This window comes from Serinus canaria, chromosome Z, assembly GCF_022539315.1.
Source record: "Serinus canaria isolate serCan28SL12 chromosome Z, serCan2020, whole genome shotgun sequence".
Classification (NCBI taxonomy): Eukaryota; Metazoa; Chordata; class Aves; order Passeriformes; family Fringillidae; genus Serinus; species Serinus canaria.
The window spans coordinates 55,456,515-55,483,571 of record NC_066343.1 but is presented as its reverse complement, the minus strand read 5'-3'; the positions used below and the strand labels follow the sequence as shown (position 1 = coordinate 55,483,571).

The following is a 27,057-nucleotide window of genomic DNA, read 5'->3' as shown; positions in this document are numbered from 1 at the left end:
TCCGATTCAGGTAATAGATTTTAAGTTCCAAGATATTCATTGTTTGCTGGGTTACTGTTGCAAATATCTTTGGAATAAGTAATTTTATTTAAAGCTTTAGCTGGCAAATAACCTTTGTCAATTGAGTAAAAAAAATTCAATCTTAACTGTCTAGGAGCAAAGACAGTAGCTCCCTATAAGGATAGTTTCTGACAAACATTTGTTTTGCTATACTGAAAACTGAACTTAAAACAGCTATACTCAAACCTGAAGAGCCTGTGTTCTCTGAGGATTTTTCCTGGATTTTTATGCCTTGTAAAAATTGCTGTAATTTTTAACTGAAATGAGTCATAGTTCTTCTAAGAATCGTATTAACTTTCGAATTCTTGAAAGAATTGCAGTTCTAGAACAAAGAACTATATGAGAAGCCATATGACCATTTTTAGTATGTGTACAACTACACATTTTATAAAATAATATTTGAGAGTATTTTTTCCATTATAAAGTAACTTTTACCATTATAAAGTATTTTTTTCCATAATAGAGTAACCTCATTTGATACAAGTGGAGAGCTAAATTATGGTATTTGTTCAATAAATAAGTGTAAAGAGAAAAATGAGATACCAGCATCTGTTTGATATTAGAGTGTGTACTTTTTAAACTCCTGCAAGATCGTCCTTTTGAAATACAGAAGTAAAAAACTGTATAATTTAGATTCTCTGATTATTTTCTTTTGTTGTAAAAACAGAAAATTAAATGCTCTTCCTGGGAAAATGAGAACAAAGTCATATTCTTTGTCAAGGTCCTTTCTTTTCAAAGTGCCATTGCTACCAAGGCAGTGGTATTTTGTTTACACTATTTGATTTAAATTTTTGTTTGTACCACATTTAGGCACTCAGAAAGTCACCAGTCACTGGAAATCTACAACACCCAGAGACAAGGCAGGCATCATATTTTGGCATTAATTTATTAGATTTTGTGTTGATACGTTATCTTTGCAATCTCAGGAGTGTCTTAGTGACTAGATTTGGTGCTGGGAAGAACACAGGTTGAACTAGTGAAAGCAGGAATGTAGTGCAGACCTAGGGACAAGTTCATAATCTTCTTTCCAATGTTATCTGTCATTTATTTCCTTCCTCTTAGTTTGGGGGTCTTATGGTAATGGGTTTTATAAAAATCATAGAAGTAGGATTTCACTGGGTTTTATTATATTATGGAATTGGTGGGCTTTTGACAAGATCTTTTTACATAATGTTTTAAAGCACTTAATATGAATTGGTCTCTTCTGGCATTGAAAAAATAACTGTTGAAATTCAAAGTTTACATACAGTAATGTAAGGAGCAACATGAATGAAATGTGATTGAAGGCTGAAGAACTATTAAAAACTTGTGTACATCATTTAACCTGGTATTATAATGGTTTCTTATTTTTATTGTACAATTGTCCATCATTATGGAACAACTGACTTGTTTGTTTTGGGTTTTTTTTGTTTGTTTGTTGTTTCAAGGGAGATTTTTTTTGTTTGTTTTTTATTGAAATTATTCATGTATGCCTCTTTATTCCTGTCAAGATGCAGTCTTTGGATGGATAATTAAACACTTAGTAATATCTGCTCAGTTCCTTCAGGGCTGTGATATGCTGGCCCCAGCCAGCAGCGAAACACCCACCCACCCAGCCTCTTGCCTGCTCATCTCTCTTGCAAAGGCAAATAGGGCGTCCATTCTTGTGGGGGCAAATGGAGGGAGGGTGAGAACACTCATGGATCAAGATAGTGACAATTTAATAGGCAAGGTAAAAACTCTGTGTGCAAGCAGAGCAAAAAGAAGAGTTTATTCACTCCTTTCTATCAGCAGTTAGATGTCCGACTGCTTCCTAGGAAGCACATGCAGTGGTTGCTTGCACAGAGAAATATAACCACCAATATTCACCCCTTCCTCCTCGTCTCCCTGAGCATGACACTCTGTGGTATGGGTCACCTCTCTTGACTCTATCAACTCCCAACTTTAAGCCCAGGGTCAGCCTGTTTGAAACAGGAAAGGAAGCAATCCAAGGAATGAAGCAATAGCCAAAACACAGGTATGCTATCAGCACTGTTTTGGCCACAAATACAAAGCACAGACATATATCTATGCCATATATCTTTATACTATATATGGGGAAATTTTATTTCTGCATTTGGTTTGTTTTTTGACACACCTTCTAGCTTTCCTGTGCATTTTCTTCCCAGCAGCCTCTCCAGTTCCTGAGTCTGTTTCATACACCATGTATCCACTAAATGATCACAGTTAAATTACTAAAGTTGACATTGATGGACTTAAGAACTAAGTCTGCACTCAGGCTTAAGCAGGACAAAGCTCGCATCACTGAGTTTTTCTTTCAGGTTGTCTCCATCAGTTAAATTTTATTACTTTTGAAGGTTTATCTGAGTACTAAAACTTCTTTTTTGCAACAGAATGTTAGGTGCTAGAAGATTTGAATTCGTCATGCATTTTAAGAATTTGTGCTGGTTGTACCCTTCACAAAGGCTTTATGTTACATCTTCTGCTTAAAGGCTTTAGCTTGTGTCCTTTAAGATCCAACATTAAGTGCTACCCTTGCATGGAGTGCATTGTGAAAGTCATAAAATGAAAAGTTTGTAGCTGAGCAAGTTTTATTCTTTGTAAGCTTGGCAGGCTTTTGAACAGTGTAAAAGTGAGCTTTGTTGCTCCAAACATGCCCTGCTTTTGCCTGAAGAACTGACATAAATAATACATCTAAAAATGCTCACAGTTTGTCAGCTACAAACTTACATTAAAGAGTCAACCAACCCAGCACAATCAAAATAAAGGGCATTGGTTTGCTTTGTGTGCTTCACTTTATTGGGTCTTTTGTCCTTGCCTGTTATGTTTCCTCATTAGAAAATACTTTCTCTGTCCTACTAAACTAGGATATAGCATGCTGCCCACATTAAGGATATGAAAATTATTAGCTAACATCAGAAAGTTTCTAAGACCATACTAGAGAGTCCTAGAAATTTGAGGGAGGCTGTTGGGTGAGGTCTGTCCTCTACCTCAGTCCCCTAGGATTATTTTTATAGTAATTCCATTTTTCCCCTCACTGTTATACTAGATGCAAAGTAGGTAGTGTTTTTGCTTATGTCAGGATGGATAATTAAAAATGAAACAATCTTTACTTAATATGTTAATGGTAGTGGGCCTCTCTTGGATTTTTCGGAAAAGGGATAGATATTCTAATATCAAACTATAGTATAGTACTTTGCCACAAAAAATAATTGCAGTTTATTTTACACCATGTAGAATAATATGTGTTGTATAACCTTTCCTGGGATTCTTTTTTCCCCTTGTATATATTTTGAACTTTTCTTCACATGAAAACATTGTAAGCTGTGGGTTCTAGTTTCTTTGTATTTCTACAAATTTACAAACTCCTTTATATCTTCTTGATGTCAGTCTTGCAAGTATTTTAGGATGTCAGCAGTAAAATTTCTGAGATCCCTTGTATTTTGATGATTAATTATTGCATGTTGGCTATCATAGCCAGATCCAAGTATTCATTATGTCATGTATCTAAGTTGGGTCATATATGTGAAGTATTAGGGCAGTGCATTCACATTGGTAAATCCCTGTATTTTGAGAATTTAAATGAATGTAGATAGCAGTTTATTGCGTGAGCAGTTAAGCTTTTTAGATAACATTTAATGATGCTAAGCTAAATACAAAAGTATTCATTTTAGACATGAGAAGATGACCATGCTTATGATGATGGTTATGAAAATGACTATACTTATGGGTTTTTTCTGGTCTAGTTTTTGAAAAGTTTTAGTCCTCAAACAAGAATTTTGCCCTCATCTAAAACAAATCATATTTGTAGTAAAATTGTTGAAAGGTAAGTAGCAGCTACTTAAATTCAGTTTTCTGTTGGTGTGTTGCAACAATATTTGTAGTTGTATCCTAAGTTTTTTAATCCAGGCAGAGAAATGTGAAATAATAGATGTTCAGTTTGATTTTTCTGTTTCAGCGTCCTGCAATTCCAAAGAAAAGCTTTACAGACTCTGATTTTTTTTTTTTTTCTGGGAGGGTGGATTTTTATAATCAGTTTCAGAAAGACTTTGTGGGATACTTCATTAGAAGGAAAATCTGCACTTTTAAACTGTTGCAAAGAGAAAAGATTGAAATCTTCAGAGATCATTATTTAGACCCCTCAAGGCTTTTGTAGGAAGGCTCATAAGAAAGGATGGCACCCTAAAATTTAAAATGGCCTCACTATCTTCATAAATAACATCTGGGGAAAATGAAATAGGGTGCAATATCTTATACAACAGGGAAAATTTATGCCTTGCATAAAATAGAGTGACAGTGGTTCAACAGCTGTTCAGGGAAAGTAGTTTGCTCTTCATGAGATGAAGTGTTTATAGACATGTGTATGAAATTACTAATAATTACAGAAAGATGCATGCAAACAGAAATGTTCACTTGTACTATGAGATAAAAAGTTAGCAATAATTTCTGCTCTGTTTATCGGACAGAAAAGATAACAGCAGCTTAATTTAAGTATCTGGAAAGGGAATTTATTCAGGTACCAGAATACTGACAGCTGACCCCTTTGAATCCATCAATGTTTAGCACTTTCTGATTGTGGAATCTAACAGTCACATTTGAGGGAAATAAGCTTTTGCACAATTTGGATGACTTTGAATATAAAATACCAAGGAAAGAATGTATTGCTCATTGCTGACTGCTGCCAATACAGAACCACATTTACACTAATATTTCTGATAGACTTTCTGGCAAAGTATCATAAAGATTAAGAGTTGAGGAGACAAGGATTAACCAAACTGAACATCTTATTTGCTATTATTTGTCAGAAAAAAACAATATAGACAACATTTGGGCTGCATTTTATTACTGCAGGTCCTCCTGGATTATTTTCTTCCATAGCTCAGGATAAAATTTCAGTGTCAGTCTCCAAGTTTTGCATGAAAAGATGAAAGAAAAGGGACATTTTTTTTCTATTGCTGCATCAGAACATCTGAAACACTTTTGTACTTTGGTTGTTTATTGTTTTAATTTAGCATTGCAATGTCTACTACAGATGGACTACAAATAGTAAGTTTTACTGAGTCAGATAATTATGTTATGAAAATGGAGATAAAGGTCTTGTTGTTGATGTCTCTCAGAGTCTTAACCTTAAATAATTTTTTACTTTTAAAAATATTTTTTACAACTTCGGGAAAATCTCCAGTAGGGCAATATAGCTTCTGTAGGAAATCAAACAGATTTTTACTTCTTGTGAGTTTGTAGTAATGGAAAATCTAATGTAATTTTAATGATTTTTTTTCTAAGTAGAAACAGATACTTGTATGATACTTTGGTGATTTGTTTGTTTGCATTTTGAGGGAAAACTATATATGAATTTTTCAAGTCATATTGAACTGCATAAGAAGTGAATTAAAATATTTGATTCTCATGAATCTAGGATTATTCCATAGTCATCTTAGTAGATATAAAAAAAAGCAACAATGATGCAATCTCATTACCTTTACCTAAGTTTCTCATATATATATTTTTTAAACTCTTTCCATGTCTTAATTTTCCTTCAGATTGTTTAATGCTGCACTCTAAACACTGTTTAGTGATGGAGTTTATTTAAGTAATCAATATTTAAATTGATTTTTAAAAACTTAGCCATCACACTTTAAGTAGGTGGCCTGATTGTTCTAAGAAAGATGATCACCCAGTTGCTCCAGCCAGATAAGGAAACTCTTTGAAAACTGGGACACTCCTTTAATTGTCTAAATATAGCTTTAGGTTCCTAATTTTAGGACAACTTATTTTAAAGCAATTCATCTCACTGAGTGAATCTTTCTTTTAATGTGATATCTCACAAACTATACCTCAATTGTGGAAACAGAGGATGCTTGCAGATTCATAACTCTTGATTTTAGGGTGAACGGTGAGCTCAGTCTAAGGCACACAATGGTCACCCACCCCAGAAAGAAAGATATCATCTTCCACAGGTGTCCAAAAGAAGGTTCAGAGTTGGCTGTACCATAATGCACATCCTGGTGAATAAAAATAAAAGAAGAGTTAATTTATCTGGGTTTACTACCTCCTTTGGTCATAGTTGCTATATGCCCTAACTCAATTCTCTTCTATCTGATGAATAAAAGGTAAAAATTTTGTTACTTCTACCCCAGTCTTTTGGAACTTCTTTCAACCCGTGTTGAAAACATATTATTGTATTAATAAAATTTGAATGATCATGTAACCACCACAGCTGATGACTGAAAGGATGGTAATGGCTACATAATAATACTGAGGAATTTGTTTAAAAATCATTCGAAGACATTTTTGAAAAAGCTTGTTCTGAGAGTTCAGTTCAGCAAACTCATCTTTCTGTCTGTAACTAGCAGTCAGAAACTATGTAACTCTCATTATGTTGATCTTTTGCTAATTGCTAGCAGACAAATCTTTGTAGTTGCTGTAGACTTTATGAGTATAAAGAACCTTAACTTGGAGGAGGCAAACGCCAGGAGCAGTAAGACTGGTACGAAACTAAAAATCTCTACATGTATCTTACTATTTTGGAAAGCAGTATTCCACAAATGGGGTGATATTGAGTTATAAACAGTTTATAAACGCTGTTCAGAACAGGAGCAAACCTCCACATCTGCCCAACACTCTTCCGTGCTGCCTACTCCACTTTCTGCTGTATAGTGCTGGGGGAGAGACCTTTGTAGATGGTATGAGTTGGTATTCTTCAATAAGTCTCTGTTTTGTGCTCAGATTGTGTCATGCATCACTATAATTTGCCTTAAATTTATACTGAATGACCAAAAGCATTTCAAATGCATTTGTTCCTCTACTATACTTATGCAAAGCTGCCAAAATGTAGCAGCACTGTTCAAGATACACTTTTACAGTTGTTTTGTTATGAGCATTTTCCCTAATAGTGTATACTTTCATGAAAGTATACACTATTAGAAAGTATACGCTATTAGAAAGAATTAAAAAATAAGTACTTGCCTGTTATTGCAGGGCTGCAAATCTTTTTGCTAAAATTAAAAAAAAAAAAAAAAACAAAATCTAGTTTTGCAGGTAAAAAATTAAAAGTAAGCCAAAATATTTTTTAATTCTTCATCTCAGTTGTATGTAAGTTGTCAGGACTATATCTTTTTACCAGGAACCAGAACAACTACAGGTTCACACTAGAGAGGAGTTGCACTCACTGTAATAGAGAGGGGGACTTCAGGTGTTGATAGCAACTCTTTTGCTCTAAATAACAAAAACCAATAATTTGCTTACTTCTTTAGGACTCTAATTTGACCTTCCAGTTCCAATATGTTTGTAAAACATACAAAAACTTCTGTAAAAAAAAAAAAAAAAAAAAAAAAAAGAAGAAGAAGATTAAAAAAAAAGGTTTCTCTGCATGTAATTCACACCAGAATGGCCAACAGATCTTTTATCTATTATTGAGACATCATATCAAGGCTCTGCGAGATTCATGGAAGTTCCTGCAGGCCTCTGGGAATGAATTTTCCTTCTCTTTGTTTGAAATAGTGGTTACAATAAAAGATGAATAATTGTTAATATTTGCTTTATTCTTAGATCTAGTGACAGTAATACCTGTGCTTGAAGGTTTATTTTTGGGGGAAAGCTTCATGTACTACTAACTATAAAGCTGACATTGTCTTCTTACATGCCTGTATAAACTATGTATGTGTTTTATGAAATGGAAAATAAAAACAAAGATAATTTGCACTAATTTCTGATATACTAGTTAAGGGTGATTATGAATATGAAGGTTTTTAGGATTATCATTTTATATGAATATCAGGTTTATATTATTGTGGTAAAAGAATTTTGAGTAATATTTACTCCAGTGGCCCATCTCTCAATTCTTCTTTATAACTGAATTATTTTAATAGGAATAAAACCATATTAATAAGTCTATAAAGCGGTTTCAGGGATCTTCAAGATATTTTCATAAAAGCTATGTTTACAGATGTTCCTTAAATATGATTCTTCTTAGAAAAATTTCCAAAGGGGTAATAATATGTAGAGCTGCCAGTTTAGATGTGTATTTCAAAAGCCTAAATGCTGGTACTCTGTAGAAGGAACTGCAGAGATTAACCAAATTGCATAACAAAAAATGCTTAAATAATTTCAAATCAGTCATAATAAGAAACTGAAGTATATTATATAAGATGCTTGGAAAAAAAGGGATAAGTACATAATACTTATGTACATTGTCTAGCACAAGATACATTCAGTTTTGTGTGGCTTGTTTCAACTTAATTAAAACAATGTGAATCAGCAATAAATTAAAATAGTCATTATTCTTTTTTCTGTAAGGTATGGACACGAATGAAAAGAAAAGTTACTAGATAATTTTCTTCCTCTTTGGTTTTTTTCCTGAGCTTTTTTTCCCACTTCAATAAAATAAGCCTTTGTCTCCTGACAAAGTAAAAATATTTCATTGAGACAAATTGGTTAACTTGCTATGTCTCAGGCATTTTATAATTCTTTTCTTTCTTCAAATACTCTAGTATATGTGTTTCTCAGTAGTTGCCTTAGAAGCCTTGGTTTACAATGCACTTAATCACTCAAGATCATAGCATGCTTTGGGTTGGAATCTACTTTCCAACCTTTTTCCATGGAGAGGGATGCCACTCACTAGACTGGATCACTCAGTACTCCATCCGTCCTGTACTTGTCCTTGATGAACAGCTCCAATGCCTTCTAAATGAGGCTGAATAAAAAAACAACCAAACAAACAAAAAAAACCAAACAACCTATCCACCCCCACCCCGCAAGAAAAACAAAAAACCGAAAAACTACAACAAAAATAATCACTGATAGCTTCTTAGACTACAAGCTACCTGTAGAAAATTCCTGTGGAAAAATAATGAACAAAATATCTTTCAGTTGTCTCCCTCAGAGCAATTTATCAATCCCAAATGCAGCAGAGAAAGTCTGAATGAGCCAGCAGTGCAGTGCCCAAGATTATCCTGGGTCCCTTAGGAAAATCATTGCCAGCAGGTCATGGAAGGTGATCCGGCCCCTTTACTTAGTCCTGCTGAGGCCTCACCTGGAATGCTGTATCCAGTTCTGGGCTCCTCAGGACAACAGAGGCATGGGACTCCTGGAGTGGGTCCAGTAGAGGATTACAAAGAAGATTAAAGAGCTAGAGCATCTCTCTTGCAAGGAAGGGTTGGGGAATTGGTCCTGTTCAGCCTCAAAGAGATGACTGAGAGGGAGCCTTACCAATGTACACAGGTGTCTGACAGTAGGGTGTCAATAGGATGGATCCAGGCTCTCCTCAGAGGTGCTGATTAATAGGACAAGAGCCATGGCCAGGAACAGATGCACAAGAAGTTCCACCTGAACATGAGGAAAAGCTTCTTCACTGTGCAGGGGAGCAAGCAAGTTGTCTGGAGAGGTTGTGAGTCTCCTTCACTGGAGACACTCTAGAACTGTCTGGACACAATCCTACTCCCTGCTGGAGTAGGGAAGTTGGTTGAAATGAAGCACTGTGGTCCCTCCCAACCTGACCCTCCCGTGGTTCTGTGATTCTGAATGGAGACCATGGCAATAGGTGGCTCCTCAGAGCTGCTTGGGCAACTTGGCTCTGCTTTGAAGTTTTTGGCTTGCCATTGAGCTTTTCTGAAATGTTGTATGGGGAGAAATTTAGAGTGCAGGGAATTTAGACTCTGTTATTGATTTGTAAAGATGTTTAAGCCATAGGCATTGATCTCTCTACTCTATTATGATTTTTATGTTTCAAGCTGAGTTTTGCCAAACACCCAAAAATATGTCCTTTTGTATTCATTATACCAGTCAACTGAAACAGTGTTCAGAGGCATACAAACCCTGGCATACCTCATGGCCTGATTTGGAAGAACTTCTCCTAGTATAGCGAGCAACATTTCTTGGTAGGGTTTTTCTGCATTTTAATACTGGATTCTTTTTTTTTTTTTTTCCTGAGTTTACTTTTGAAATGCCACTAAAAGTCACTAATTTATTCTACAGAAATAAGTCTAGTTAAATTCTGTTTGAAGCAAAAGAACACTTAAAAATTTTCTCATAATAACGACAGTCATTTCAGTCCCTGTACCTAATATACCTGTCAACTTTAAGACATTTTCAGGAAGCAATGTACTTGATGTAAAAACCCTTGTGCCAGTTCTGTTTGCAATTGACTAAGAGCTTCTAAAGCTGTTGTGGGACAATGTAAAGCTACTGATATTTTTGTCCAGCAACAACCAAGGAGCATTTATTTATTTTTGTTCTATTTTTGTATAAAACAGTATCAATATTCATTCTTTCTTATTTTTTCAGACCTGAGGTGTATGATTCCAATTCTGCATTATAACTGAAGACTTAAAGTCTAGTTTAGAGCTACAAATCATTCTAGAGGCAGTTTTCTTTGCAAGATAATAATGTGAAATATAATAACTGATTTTCCCTCAGTCATCATTCCTTTCAACTATGGGCATTTTTGAGTTAACAAAGCATTCTGAATAGGTCATTTTAAAATGAATGGTTTTGCAGGTTGTTTTTTCTTCCTAATGGAGCATCTTTGTCAAACAACATATGTGCCTATTTGGTTTTGCCACTGTTTTAATCATACTTCAAGGTTTTACTCTGAACTTCCTTTTACTGATAACATTAATACAAAATCTTTTCTTGTGTGTATGACCACTTGGTCTAGGTCTTTCACATGATTACACGTAAACCATACATTAGATATCATGTTGCATTGGATATTCAGTGATGTATGTATTCTTTCTGAATGTGAAAGTGAATCAACTACTTTCCTGCAGTCCAATAGCAGTGACTTCTCACAAGCTCCAATACCCATATTTTAGAGCTTCATGCCCCTTCTCAACCACTGTTCTATTAGACTCCTTGTTACTTAACATGCTTTATAGGCTTCTCAAGCAGAAGCTTATAAAACGTCCCTCTTTTCTTTTGTTAATATCCTTCAAATGTCCACTATAGATGTCCCCCTATATATATATATATATATAACCCCCCCCTAGCGGTTACTGTGAAAGCTGTATTAGCAGTTCCCAGTCAATGTGGGAAGATGAAAGACTCTTACCTTTCCTTCATTTCTTAGGAGTAAAAGTTTTGATTTCAAGCCTTTTGTGTTATTATTTGATGATCTTTCATTGTCCTTGATGTTTGCATGTACTTTGTCAATTTTGTTCATACTATAATCCTGTAAGAAAACCAATGTGGTTTATGCTTGTAAAGTTTTCATACACTAAAGCCCTGGCTGTAGTAATATAAATAGGCACCACTTAATGGCAAACCAAAAAAAAAAAAAGACTTTTAAATTTTTTTGTTTAAAAAATTAGCTTCTTGCATAAGGAAGTTGCTCTGGTTTTAGCTTTGCAGTACTGAATAATGCCATGTGCCTACATAGATCTTTCAAAAAGGGGCACAAAGCTGTAGAAAAGACATCTCTTCCACTAAGAAAATTACTCCTAACTAGATCTTGTTTGTGCATTAGAATAATTTTGATGTTTCTAGTTGCAATTGTTTCTGAGATATCTTTGTCTGTGCACCTTACCATGATTACAAACTTGTCTCAGAATCAGCTGTTACCTGTGAGTCCTCAACAGTTTTGCCTCTGGCTCTCTTAGTTACTTAATTGCTATTTGAAAGACATTAATCTTGCAGTCAGCTCCTCTGGACGCAAGGTATATTTTCTTTACAAACAATTCTCATCAAAACCAGTTAGCAAAAACTTTCTAACCCATGTATTTTGTTTTTGTGCTAGATTTTAATTATGTTTTTGACATTGCACAGGATCATAGAATCATTTAGGTCTTGGAAAAGACCTTTATGATCATCAAGTTCAAACACTTAACTGAGCCCTGCCAAGCCTGTGTGGCAGTGTTGGACGGGACTTTCACAATGTATTAGTGTTTCCTGATTTCTGCTGAAGTCATCAGTCATGTAATTACCTGAGATTACTTTCCTCACTTTCTCTGCCAAATTATTTTCCACTTTTTTTTTTCCCAAAGAAATGGTATTATGAAGCTTCCTGCACTCTAAAATTATTTAGCTGTTACCCTTTGCCATTCTGTTCTGGTGGTGTGGGTTTTCTGTGAGTAAAGTGTAGAGGCAGTCTGAGTTAAACAGTTTTACTGATAGTTGTAATACTCTGGTATTTAATATTGCCTTAAGAACCTTTCCTACAGCATGGAGCTGGAAGTAATGGTCCCGAGCTGTTCCTGTCTGTGACTAGCTTCTGTGGCTGTTAGTGCAGCCAGACTTACGCTTCCTGCTTATCAGTACATCCTAGTTGCCTCTGTTGTAAATTTCAGTACACACCAAAGTTTTCTGTGGCCCTGTTAAGTGGAGAAAATCAAACTGGAACAGTAAGTTCTAAGGTAAGAGAAACACAGTTACTGACATTCATGGTTGTACAAGAGCTTGCAATTGGACACAGTGCAATGCGTTTTTGACACAGCAGCTCAGAATTTACAAGCACTCTTGCCTCATAATATCCTGGAAAGTGCAATACCAAAGCTAAGGTAGAATGACTGGACAAGTGTTTGTCCAGAACTAATAAATCCTGGATAAATATTTCTGCTCTGTATTTTTAATACAATCCACAGTATTGGATTGCATACTGTTAATATAAAATACTCACTATTTGCAGAGTTCAGTAACACCCATAGAGAGAGAGATACTCTTTGGGAGTAATGAGAGACACAGAAATCCAAACCATAAGTATAAACCATGTTTATTCAGCCATGAATGTAATCTTCTCTGAAACATCTAGAGATTCCCAAAACTACATAACCACAATATTAACAATTGTCATTCACTTTTGGTACCAGTGTCAGGCAGTAGTGGCCTGACATAGCCAATGAGTGTCAAAAGTGGCCTCTGTAGTGCATAGTGTGTTGGATTGACCCTGGCTGGATTCCAGGCAGCCACCAAATTTTCTCTGTCACTTCCCACCACAGCTGCACAGGGTTGGCAAGGATTAGGGGTTTAGAGTAAGGGGGATGAAAGAAGAGTTTTGACACTCAGCAGTGTCTTGATATGCTCCTGTCTTGATTTTTCGTGGTGGATCTCTTGGTTATCGGAGTATATTGGGTTCTGTGAGTTGCGAAAGAGAAAACCAGAAACAAACAAAGAAGATGGATAGAAGAGGCAGAGCATAGTAAATTTTTACTGAGTGTCTCCCATAAAGAATCAAAGATTGGTTGCTTTTTTTAAGCCAGTATCCTCATTCCAATCAGGATAGGGTTAACTTTTGCAGTACTCAGGAGGTGGCATTGTTAAGCTCTTCAAGGATTATTTTGTTTTACCTCATGTCATTCCTGGGGTCAGAGAAAGAGAGTCTCTTCCAAAGAGAAGGGCTTCCTTCTAGTTGAGTAAGCATGGTGCAGGTTCTGAGCTGGAGGGAGTGGTTGGATAACATTGGTTCCAAGCTGGAGGGGGCAGTCAGGTGGTGCTGGTTCTGAGCCAGAGGGAGCAGTGGGGTATTTATGTCAGGGGTTTCCACAGTGAGCAAGGACTCTGTTTTTTCTTATACTCTCTGCCTTTAGTATTGTTGCTGTTACTGTTCATATTCTTATTGCCACTCTCAGTTTTTGTTCTTATCTTAGTCTGTGATCTTCACCTTTTGTGCCTTCAATTCTCCTCTCCAGCCCTCCAGAGAAGGGAGGGGGAGTGAGTTGATTGGCACATGGTTTGGAGAATCTCAGTGAGAGCACTAAATTGAAGAGTACTATTCCTAAATCATGACAGCCAAAAACCCAGGTGCCATTATCACCAGATCTTCAGACTACTTGGAAAAGTTTAGTCATCTTACAGGAGCAAAGCCAGAACATGTTGTTACATTCATATGGGATGCACACAAGTTGTTACATTCATATGGGATGAGCACCATTTGGGAAGTCCAGCTATGTCTTCCTGCAAATATGGAAATTTGGAGCACACATGCTGAAAAAAGCAAGCAGTTACTAAAGATGATAGGAGTTCCTAGACTTTCTAATCTAAGGTTTATATTGTGCTTTGTAGTAATAAAGTTGTGGCTTCTTTTGAACTCATTCTTGCTGGAACGTGGCCTTTACAAATTAATTTTCAAAGGCAGAACAATTCACAGTTTATTTTTAGAGATTTTTATTTTGTTTTGCCTTTCTTGGCAAAGTAAAGGTATTTTCACACCTGAAGGATGGGACGTCATCCAGAGGAGCACGGACAAAAAAAAGTGGGTGTACAGGAATCTCTTGAGGGTTTAATAAGACCAAGTGAAATGTGCACTGGTTGGAGCAAGTCCTGATATCAGTACTGAGAGACATGAAGGAATCAAGAGCAGCCCTGCCCAGAAGGGCTTGGGAGTGCTGGTGGCTGAGAGGCTGGACATGCCCCAGCCATGGGCACTCCCAGCCCAGAGAGCCACACGTGTCCTGGGCTGCATCCAGAGCAGTGTGGGCAGCAGGGCAGGGAGGGGATTCTGCACCTCTGCTCTGCTCTGCTGAGACCCCACTGCAGTGCTGCATCAGCTCTGGGGTCCCAGCACAGGAAGGACATGGAACTGCTGGAGCAGATTCCGACGATGGCCAGAAAAATAATTAGAGGAATGGAGCATCTCTCTTATGAGGAAAGACTGAGTATTTGGTTTGTTCAAAGTTTTTTTTTGCTTGTTGAGTATTTGGTTGGAAAAGAGAAGGCTTAAGGGTGACATAATTGTGGCCATTCAGTGCCTCAAGGGAGCCTACAAGAAAGATGGAGAGAGACTATTTACACTCGCATGTAGTGATAGAATGAGGAGGCATGACTTCAGTCTGCAATAGGGTAAGTTTAGATTTGATATTAGGTAAAAAATTTTTATTGTGAGGGTGGTGAGGTACTGGAACAGTTTGACCAGAGAAGTTATGGATGTGCCATTATTAGAAATATTCAAGGCCAGGTTGGATGGAACTCTGATCAGCCTGGTCTAGAAAAAGGTGTCCTGCACATGGCAGGAGGGTAGGAACTAGATGATCTTTATGGTCCTGTTCAAGCCACACCATTCTATGTTTCTACATTTTTGTAATGCAGATACATATAAACTGCAACAGTTAATTTTAAAAGAAGAAATCTGATCATAATACAGTTTTACTCAGCCTTTTTGGTTTTATTACTTCTTTCTTTTACTGCCTTGTGATTTTTCGTCTTTCCCACAGAGGACTTTTGCCGACATCCCTGTTTTATGTTTCATCGTCTTTTTAAAAGTAACCTGTATTAAATTTAAGAATATCACGTGTGTGTACTCTCTTCTTAACCATTACTGAAAATGATATTTTGGACAATTGGTTTATCAAAAGTAGTTATGAGCTGAATATGAAAATGTATTCTCTTTTTCTTCTTGCAGCTTGCTAATGAAAACCTGCATACAGATGATGAGCATGAACTCAGGGGAGATAAAGAAAGCTATCTCTGTGCTGTGTGTCTGGATGTTTATTTCAACCCTTACATGTGCTATCCATGCCACCATATATTTTGTGAACCTTGCTTAAGGATGCTTGCCAAAGATAATCCAGCCAGCACTCCATGTCCACTGTGTCGCACTACAATTGCCAGAGTCTTTTTCCAAGCAGGTATAGAAATGAAAGTTTTTACACATAAAAAATATTTTTACTTTTCCTTCTTGTGTCCATTCAGAGCAAATTTTGGTAATGTTAGTCCACTGAGATTTTCTTTCCATTTAACTCGTCCTAAGAACATTCCATGCAGGTTCTCTTCAATGTCAAGAATCTATCTGGGACGTGTGCTTTTGAACTTTTTGTTTTAGAAATGAGATTCTGATTGGTTTTTTTTCTGGTAGAATTCTGGTAGATTTCTTTTGTTTCTTCTTCCTGAATAATAACAAGCTCCAAACAAAATAAACATTTCTCAAACTATCCTACTGGAAAAGTATTTTCAAAATTGCTCACTTCATGGCACACACAAAAAAATGCTCTTTTCATTTATGATATTAAATTTGGACACAAGTGAAAATAAAGGCTGGCAGAACCCTTGATAATTTTCTTAAATTCTTCTGTCCTAGCCTCTTATACCCTCATCTTTAGTGTTCCTTACTCTTAACAGTAGGAAAATATGGTGGGTAGGGGATGTTTGGTGTCAGATTGGGTATAGAAATAGAAGAGGGTAAGTAGTTCTGCAGATAGAATATCTGGAACAGCATGAGTCAGTCTTTTAAGTCCAAAGCTTATATGGTAGATTCAAGTACCATTGATAAAATTGCACTATGGTATCTGGAGTTAGGTCATTTACAGCGCTTAAAACTGTGTATAGACAGTTCACAAAGTAATGGAAATGACTCAGCCATGCAGGAGTGTTTGTTTCACTTTAGATGCTACAGAGATCTTGCAGAGATCCTCTTTAAGCTGTTGTGAGTGCTGTGATGATGACAGGTTAGGGATGCAGACTGAAGTATGGTTTCCATTGATCAGCAGGGCTGCCCACCTTCTGTTTCTGGTTGTCCACAGACTCTGCTTTTGTACAGGCCTAACTTTGTATGATTTGGTGGCAGGTCAGTTTGAGGAACTGACTGGGATAAAGAAAAACTCATTTGGGTGGGAAGGAAACATTTTTCAGGTGAACCTATTGCCCCAAGATGATTCACTGAACAGCTGCTGGTTGCCAGGGATAGAGACTGACTATCCCTGCACTGATGCACTGCAGCAGAGAAAATGGGCGGAAAGCTGCAGCCTGAGCACTCTCAACCCCCTGCCTGTCTGCTGTATAGAGATTTCAAGCTGTTCTCATTTCATTTCCCTAATGTTTGATGCTCCCTTCAATTTGATGTACAGATGAAGTGTGTTTCACTGATAGAGAGTTAGGTTTTTCTAGGGCTATTTAAATTTTAAAAAAACCTATTTAGCAGATTTGCTGCAGAAAATTACCACTGGGAGAGCACAAAAGGAGAATAAAGATGCTTCCTAAAATATATTTGCAAAATTTTTCAACATGTTACAGTTTTCTAAGAGAAATATTACAAGGATTATTTGTAGCCTTTAAGTACCCAACATACAATGTGTGAAAATGCCTGGTGGGAGGGAATGAAGAAGAAGGAGCCAGATTCTTCTGAGTGGTGCTCACTGCCAGCACAAGAGCCATTCGGCACGAATTCAAATGCATGAGATCCCATCTAAACACAAGAAAGAGCTTTTTTTCATGTGAGGATATCAAGCAGTCTGGTTAGAGAGGCTGTGAAACACCCATCAAAACCAAGCTGGACATGGTTCTGGGCACCTGTGCAGCTGACCTTGCTTGAGCAGGTTGGACTGGCTGTTCTCAAGACATCCCATTCAACCTTACGCACTCTTAAAATATTCAATAGGTATGTAGCTTTTTGAGGAAAAGGATTTATGTGCCTAAGGAAGAAATATGGTGTCATAGATTTGTAAATAGAGTCTACTATAAATAGTGCACCATAACAGTATATAATATGTTTTGTATTAACTACTTCAGATGAGAAAATCTGCAGCTATTTGTAAACTGCCCTTCAGTATATAGCAATATGTGCTTGACTTAGCAATATATTTAAAAATAGGTACAGCAATTTAGCTTTGTTTATTATATCTACGAAGAATAATATTTTGAAATTTTCCAGTGCCTAACATACTGAACAACTTTTAAATGAACTAAGAAGTACTGATGATGATATTGTATCCTTAGAGAAATTAGTAAAATCAGCACATTAAGAAGATGAATGGCGCCAGAGCAATGTAAAGCATAGTATTTTTTTTTTTTTTCCACTCAGAAGAGTTATTATGCCTTTAAAAACTTTTGCTAAAGTCACTGCTGCTATAGGTTTGTGCAGGCAGCAAAGCAAAGTTGCTTGTAGTCTTTACATACTTCTCTAATGCTACAGCTGGGATGTCTTAGAAGCCAGTAAGACTTGTCACCACTGCCTTTCCTGAAACCTCTGCCTTACTGAAACCTCTGGTGAGGAATTAGATGCCTCACCAGAGGTTTCAGTATTTAAATTTGAATAAAATTGAAAGAACTGTGTTGATTTCTGTGGTCTGTAGCAGGAAAATAAAATGTTCTCTGTGTGTGCTGTGAGAGACAAGCAGAGTCTCATCAGAAGCCTGAATCTGAATAGTACTTAATCCAAATATGTTCAGTAGCAAATAAAGCTCTTTCATAAAAATTTAAAAAAAACACTAGTGAAAAATACACAGTTTGTTCGTTTCACATTTTGGAGAGAAAAAGGCCCTTTTTCCTTCAGTGACAGCAGTTTATATGTGCAGTAGCTCTATTTTCACATAACGAGATAGAGGATGTGAAGATTCTGTGCTCTTCAGGTATTGTGTAGCTTCCTTCCACCTGCACTGTGACATGGTGAAATAAAGGATAATTTTTAGAATCAGACTAGCATGGGGTTTTTAACTTCGAATCTGTTAATGTCTTCTTCTTACACAGAAAAAGCTACTGGAAGCAAAGGAATTTTTCTTTTTTTTTGGAGCCTGCTCCAAAAGCTTAGCTTTCTTAAATTTGCCAGAGAAAAAGATTTTATCCTTTCATAAAATATTTATTATTAGAAAAGTATGTTCCATTACATTGGACCACATGAAGTAATAAAACACAAGCCTTCTCAAAAAACCTGTGAATGTTTTTCTTACTGTGAAGGTACAGAAAGAATTATGATACCAGTTACTATTAATATTTTCTGAAGCCATTTTGATTTGGAGACACAAATAGATGAGCAATTGAGGGGGCTGAAGTTTTTCCTGTCAACTACTAGCTTAGCAACTCTGTTTGTTATGAGTAGATGAATTCTATGGTAGGAAAATATTGTTGGTTTTAGTTTTCCATTGCTTTGCTATGAATAGATTAGTTTGTCAGTTTTAAGTTGCAATCATGTAGGTATTTCCCCAAATTATACCCTGAGAAGATGTTGATTTCTTGAGATTAGTATATAATGCCAACTCCTCCAATGTGTCATGAATCATCCTACAAATGTTTTCTTTAACACTTATAAAATAATTAATTAACAGGATTAATTAACTAACATATTAACTTCCTGTTAATCCAAAGTATTTTTTAAAATCTCAAAAAATTTCAGGCTTTTCCCCTTCCTTTGCATTACTGACTATTACTAAATGATGATGTTAAACAAAAATCTGAGAATTAATACCACAGTCATTGTTATGGATATAATTTTATTCATAGAGATCATCATAGTTTTAAGTTAAAGTCATAATTTAAATAAATAAGTTAAATAGCTTGATTTCTTAAATAAATAGTTTTGACAGAAATTATCATTGTGACATCATCTTTTGTAATTTTTTTTCCAAAGCAGCAGAATGTTTACTACTTGCTATTGCTATGTAAGGAAATGGTTGGGTAAATGGGATTTAAAAAATAGGTGTGATAATCAGAAGAAGGATTACACAGTAGATATGACATTTTTATTTTGTATAAATTTATGCAAATTATTATGCTAATTATTATTATGCTTTATTTAGAGCATTGATGTATGTATTCTTTCCCTTTAATTATTATAGATCTGAATAACTCTACCAGATCTTTTTTCCCTATGGAGTATTTGAATCTAAAGGAAAATTTTCAAAAATCCAATTCTGCTAAATGGCCTCTACCAAGCTGCAAGAAAGCATTCAGAGTTTTTGAAGGTAAGGTTTTTAAGTTTTGCCTGAACGTCATTCAGTCTCGAGTGTAATATTTGAAAATAAGACTCCTGATTAATACATGCCATTGGCAAACAGACAGATGATTCTTAAAGTAGAGATTAGTTTAATTCTCATGGGTGATTCACACACAGTGCTCTGAATCTAAAGATAAATTGCAAACTGTAAAAAGACAATTGTGTATGTACCTTTTAATTTCTTTTTGAATCCTTATTTCTGTGCACATTATCAGTATAATTTTATGTAATTTTCTCCTTAGAAAAATTTCTGTCTGCATAGTGGAATAAAGAAAATTTCTCTAGGGGAAAAGCAGAAAAGTTGCTAGTTCTGAGTGTGGTCAATAAAGACCTCTCAAGAAAAAAAATCAAAGAGTCAGTCTTTTATGAAAGACGTCAAATAAAAGGTTTTGAATATTATATGATAATCCATACAAAATGCATACGAAATAGAGTAATGAGTATGGGTGTTTTCATTTCATTTTCTCTTTATTGTATGAGGAAAACTTAGTCCTCTTGTTGCTACTTTAACACAAAACATTTTCATGATTAACTGATCATGAACTGAAGAAATTTAAGTTAGACCACCTAATGCAGGATTCACTGTTTACCCATATTTCCCTGCCCTCAGTCTAATTGCGTTTCTTCACCAGGCCTCATGTACATTTACTATTATAGTTAGTTGTATATACTTTTGATAGTGCTGAGTCTAGCTAGCAGATATACTTTTCCTGTTTGTAAGAACAGATGGCTTCTAAAAGTATGTGGAAAAAATAAAACAGGACTTGCATTTTATATTCCTTTTATAAGTCTACCCAGGCCTCTGTGAAGGGGAAATTTGATAAATTCTGGAACTCCACTTATAAAATCAAGTCAAGTAACATTACAATTTATTACTGAAAATATCAAGAAATGTTCCTGGCTATCAAAAATAGCAGACTTGATAAATTTGAGGATTGGTAGATTATCTTTGGTATTACTCAGAGAAGAAACTGTTGTCAGAACAAACTAGGATGACTGTTTTCTCTAACAGGAGTTAATATAGTATGGCTTATTGGTTTATTTTAATATATATTATGCATTGTGACATAGTTCTTTTATGTTTTGTAGTCTTATACAAATTATGTTTCATAAATATCTCACAATGTTAAGCATTGCACAAAGCATAAATTAGTAGAAATAAAAGAAAGATCTGGAGACATCATACCATTTCAGTACTATGCCACCTGAAATTTTGCCAAAGGTAATTCTGAATGTGTCTCCAAAGTGTAGCCTAAAAGTCGCACACTAAATGGGTACATGGTTAGATCTAGTTAATAAGACACACAAACCACAAAGCTGCCTGAAACTGTCTTTGCATTCCTAAATAAAAAGTTTGCTGCCATGTCTCTCTTCTGACTTTCTATTTCAATAAAAACTACTGCAGGTTTGTGTGTTTTCAAAATGCAAATATATAGTATTTTCTTCCTGAACTGTTTATTTGGGCTTATATCTAAATTGTCCTAGGCAACACCTAAAGTTCCTTATCTGGTTTCCATAATTGGTTTTGTTCTCTGGCTCAGTACACTGGTAGAACTTAACAGGCATAAAATGCTGACAATAGTGGCAGCAAATGTCTTCTGACACCATATTAGATTCCACTGCAAAGGGAAACCCTGATACCACTGAGATCTGAAGGGATAAAGAGGGTACTTAGATTAATTTTCTTTTAAGCAAGAACCTAATAGCCTAATGTTATAATTTCAGAAGTCAAATATAAAGAATGGGAAGAGGAATAGGGTGGGAACATCAGTAGAGTGACTGGAGTGAAAAGGGATATGATTACAGTGCTTAGAAAGCAATGAAATCCTGCAAATTGAAAATGAAAATAACCACCTCTATATAGGAGTGCACTGTCAGATACTGCAGTACAATACTGCATTGGCAAAGAAAAAATTCTGGAGCCATGTTAGAAATGCATATGTTCTTTCACCTTCATATCCAGCAGGTCCAGTGTTCACGGTGTATGTGGAAGCTCTTTCTGTATGATTACAGGTTTCATAGTGACAAAACCACTTCCACAATATAATTTTAATACCACAGACATAAAAGTAGTAAACCTTAGCCAGTAAATCACTCATTAGAGATGCTAGATAAAATCAGACCTCAGAACTAGTTAGGGACATGAGGAGAGAAAAATTGCTCTTAGGAACTTTATATACAAAATTTACCAGGTTAACTATTTTTATTTAATGAACATTGCAGAACTGCTAGATAAAATCAAGCACTTCTTCTTTTTCCTTACTTTTTTTTCTGAACTGATTCACTAAGCCAAATATATTGGTAATCTACATGTGAGTCTTCTTTCATATGAGATTTTCCATGAGGAATGTAGAATTATCTTTAATAATGCAAACAACCATAGCTTTTCAGTTCTTATTCAAAAATAAAGAAACCTCAGCACTGCAGCATTTTTGGGCTTTACACTGATGAAAATTGCTCCAGATTAGTTTGCCCTTGTATTGCACTGTATTTTTTTCCAATAAAATAATCAACAGAATTCCCACTTATTTCATCACATTGCTTGTGGTATTGCTGTCTATATGGTGTTTGCTCAAGGATAAGTTAATGATAAAATGGAACTGCTGTTCTTGAAGGAAAACAATTCTTCTTTTCCCATTCAGATTTTTAATACATGGAAAATTTAACCAGCTAGTTTTAAATATTTCCCTAAAATATCTTCTGTTTCATAGGAGATAAACAAAGATATTAGTTATTCTTTTCAGTACTGACAACTTTAAAAAATTGTAATTGCACAATAGAAATAACATCTCAATTAATGGTTTCATTAAATAGATTTTATAACAGATAAATAGTGTAGTTGGAACAGAAAAGTTAAATAGCAAACACACTCAACTGAATCCTCTTATCATATATCATAATTAAATAACTGAAGTGTGGCCTTGTATGTCATTAAAGTGGAATTACATTCTGTAAGAGCTGTACAGTCACAGGAAGTTCACCAGCTAAGGGTAGGTCTCCAACAGCAATTTGATACAGAATAATTTAAATTGCAAATACGATAGTTAATTTGACAGTGATTTTGATGTAATCAAGTGCAAAAATTAAAAATTACTGAGACATTTAGTACACTATGCCTAAAAGTGCTATTTCTAAAGCTTTTGCATAAATCTGAGATAGAAATACATTGAAGAGATAAAGGATAAAGTAGTCAGGATAATGGTGATAGCATTGTAGATAGATGCTGTGGCCTGCACGTAGAGTAAGGTTGTAGAGATGGCTCAAGAAAAGTAGAAGTAGGCGTTCCGAACAGCTGAAGGGGATCATGAAACCTCTGAGTTACAGCCCTTGGTTAATATTTGGAATCATAATTATTCCCAGGCTAATAGGAATCCCCTCCAACAGTTCCTGTTGCTGATGTTTTTATTTAAAACATGGAAATTAAATTGAAAGTCTAGTTAAATATAGAATGTTTATTTCTATCTTCTATCTTTACAAATGTTTAATCTGGAAAACATTCCTCCGGTGTTGCAGACTGTGAAATCTGGGCAGATTCTTTCCTGATCTCATCTCTTTAGGTACTTAATAAAAATATTAATTTCTGCATCAGGATTGCAATAGATTGTTTTCCAAGCCTTCTAAAACCTGACGGAAATTACCATCACTTCAGTAGGTCACATCTGCCATGTCCTTTTATGTAATCATTCTCTAGAGAAAATGGTGAACAATTTCCTTTAGAGAAAAATTTTAAAAATGCCAATTGGTACATTTCATTATATCTCAGTCTTTAAAATGGGGGTACAATACTAAAATTTACTTTCTTGATTCAAGATTCTTGTTATCGTGATTTCAGTTTGATAGGCAACAAAGGCAGGATGTTGCAAAAAAAATTTTTATAGGTTTTAAGTTAATACTTCCTTTACTTCCTTGTTTAAAAGAACCAAATGAAGTAATACTGGTTTTCAAGTTCAGATACTGTGATCTACTGAGAAGAAAATGTTGTAAATGATCAAATCAGCAGCCAAATTTATTTAAAAAAATTGTTAAATTTATTAGATCGACAACCAAAAATAGAACATTATAAAACTGCCACAGCCAAGACAGCGTCAACCCTGGACTTTGATGCTGGGTGACCTTGGGTTGAACCGACGTAGTGCCAGCGTCTCCCCAGAGTGTCACCCCAACTGCTCCAGGTAGCCAGCTTATATACAGTTTATTCTGCCTGGAGCAGAAATGACCTAAGATTTCTGTAAGTCCCTGCATATGTATAACGGGGACTATACAGATTCAGTCCTGTACAAAAGTTAGTCCATAGGTTTGGATGGCTGTCTGGGCTCCTCGAGATAGTCTTCTTTTCAATTGTAGCCAAGACATTGCTGTTCCTCCATGTAATCTCTTCCAGGTTCATTCTGTGAATGTTCTGGACATTCCTGGGAAATGGTCGATGATTGCCCGGGAAGGACTCATTCATTCGTTAATAGTCATGATTTTATCTGGGCGAGTCCGGGAAATCTTTTTAATAGAAAGGAAGGCCCTGCTTCTGGCCATGGGGGTCAGAGGCATGGTTGGATCTTTATAATTTTTATACAGTTACAAAGCATGAATTATCTCTATCATATACTGCAGAAAACAAGACAGGTGTTACTGAAAATAGAAGGTGCAGCATTTAATTTTAGCCATAAAGAGTAATGCTGGCAGAAGGCTCCCAGAATAATCCTTATTTTGGACTATTCTTCTCGAGTTCTTCTCTTCCGTCCCATCAGGGTCAGCCAGAGCAGGTGACTCAGGAACTCATCCAGCTAGGTTTTGAATGACTCTGGAGAGGGAGGCTATACAACCTCCCTGGGCAGCCTGTTCCAATGTGCCACCCTCAATACAAAGTTCTTCCTCATGTTGAGGTGGAACTTCTTGTGTTTTAGTTTAGGCCATTGTTCTTTTCCCAGTCTCTGGATACCACTGGACAGTCTGGCATCAGCCTCTTGGCACCCACTTTTGGGATATTCATATGTGTTCTTGATCTTCCCTCTCAGCCTTCTCCTCTCTAGACTAAATGGGCCCAGCTCTCTCAGCTCTCCTCACAAGATTCTTCAGTAGAGCTTGTCAAATCACAAAAAAGTAATTTGCACACATCTATTTGTCACAAAATGCATTTGCAATCTGAAGTCTTCACAGAAAGTGAATTTTCTTCCTAAAAAAGACACACTTCACTGGAAAGTGTTGTCTCAGTATCTGTTAGGCTGTACACTTATACAGAAAAGACAGAATCCAAACCTGCTGGTTGTGTGTCTTAGGTTAGCTCCACTGATGGCCACTTGGTCATTTTACTGATTTGTCAGCACTTGGACCCTAATCCTTGCACCCATTTTCCTTTCCCACAAGTTCTGTCAGCTCCTGCTGGTAAAAAATGCAGAACTGATTTCTTGATTCCAGAGGTCCCCTTGGGTCCCATGGAGCAACTGAGCTCTAAATAGCCTTTATGCTTCTCCTTCTGCACTTTGCCAAGTAGAAGTCAATCTGAAAGGAAAAGAAAATGGAAGAGAAGTTTTAAAATAAAAAGGTCATTGCTACAGAGATGTCTTAACCTTCGGCTTTAGGGCTGCCACTTCCTTCCCTGTTACTTTGCTGACAGTATTAGAACAAAACATTGTGTATCAATAGCCTTTTTTATCTTTAAGCTGTTTTGCAGAGGCTGTTTTTTAGGGACTCCTTCAGAGCCACATTCTCATTGAAAAAGATGTTCCAATCCTAAAGACTGCCTCCAGCACTAGCCTGTGTAGGAGAGTAATATACTACTCAGAAATTATGGTTGCTTTCGTTCATCAATGCACTGAAGGGAATCAAATTCTATCTAATTTGTATGTGTCATCAGGATTGCTTGTTTCCATTTAACCATGATATTGTAAGACTGGTGTACCAGTAATAATGATAGCTGTAATTATGCAACACCAAGGGTTGGGATAGAATGGCCATAGCAAAAAAGTATACTGTAGCCTTTCCCTATTTGACAAGTCCCTGAATAGATGTTAGATTGGCATCTTTAGTTCTGCTTAGCAGCCAAGTGTTCATACTGATCAGTGAGACAAACTAAGAACATCTTGGACCTCCTATGAAGCCATGGCCCACAGCTGTACCAGAGACACCCAAATGAACTTGCAGGGGAGTTGGAGGTATCATGGTTTTGACTCTGCAGCTTACAATTCTTAAAAACTTTTAAGAAGACCCTTTTCTAAAGATGCTTGATAAAATATAGCTGTGTTCAGGATGAGAGGGAAAGTCCTTTGAAGCATTAATAGCCAGTTAAAAGATGCCAAACAAAAAATAGAAGTATATGATTAATACTTCTCGCTGAAGAGATATCATATGGGTTCTGTATGGGTCTAAATTACAGCTTGTATTATCCAACATATTTTTATATAAGATATGAAGATGTAAGATTTCCTTACAGTATGAAATATTTTGGATAATAAAAATTAAAACCAAGTGCAAACAGTGGCAGGAGACTGTCTTAGTACCTAGTGTTCTTCAGCAATGTTTACATTGTTTTCTTTTCGTCACAAAACAAAGTAGTTAGTGGGAAGGGTAGAGACAAGATAAAAGAGAAAGTCAGTTTTAAATTGTTTCCTGATGAGGATTATGTAAATAGACTAGAATACTTCACACAAAGAAATAGATTACTAAAAGAGGGGGGATGATTGCAGTAATTAAGATCATTAAAGGCATGACAGAAGTGTATGTGTGCTGCTGTTATTCACTTTCTCCTAATAAAAGAACTAGAAATCTGCAGAAGAGCTAAAAGACATTAAATAAAATTATCATTACTCCAAAGCATGAGTTCAAATAATAACAGATTCTTGTTCCTGTTAAACTCAAAGATACCACATTTGTCTGCAGAGATCCTGGAAATGCAAGTCCCTGGACTGAGAAGGAAAAGTGTTACAAATATGCTTACCTTTTTCTTGCTTTTTTTCAGTCCTGACCAATTCCTCATAGTTCGACTTGTCAGGGAAAGAATTTTAGGGTAGGAAGACCTTTAGACTACTAAGTGTGCCTGTTTTATAAGATGTTCTGCAGTTTGATAAAATAGTGTCTTCCATTACAATTTTATTTAAGCCATCATAAAAGGGTTTTATTTTATTTATTAAATAGGATCACATAAATATTTACTGTTTGCTCTCTAGAGACAACTGAAAAGAATACATAATCTTAGTTTAACCACATTAGATAAACTTTGAATTATTAATTTTTTGAAGTGGTAGTCTTTCATTACAGAATTTGTTCAGAGCATAAAATTTTATATTTATATTTTGTGTAAAATTCTGCTGTGATTAGTTCAGGTCTCTGTGAACAAGTGAAAGTAAAGATGCCTTTTTTCTTCACCAATGACAGGAATCAGCAAGTGTTTTTAATGT

At 35.8% G+C, this 27,057-nt stretch overlaps 1 protein-coding gene across 1 annotated transcript in view; it reads left to right on the top strand.

The window, feature by feature from the left end:
- Positions 1-27,057, top strand: part of RNF180 (ring finger protein 180) — a 71,543-nt gene that overhangs the window by 32,936 nt on the left and 11,550 nt on the right. The window contains exons 6-7 of the mRNA XM_050986541.1: positions 15,368-15,593; positions 19,512-19,637. Of these exons, the coding sequence (XP_050842498.1) occupies positions 15,368-15,593; positions 19,512-19,637 (352 nt within the window). The remainder of the gene's footprint in view (positions 1-15,367; positions 15,594-19,511; positions 19,638-27,057) is intronic.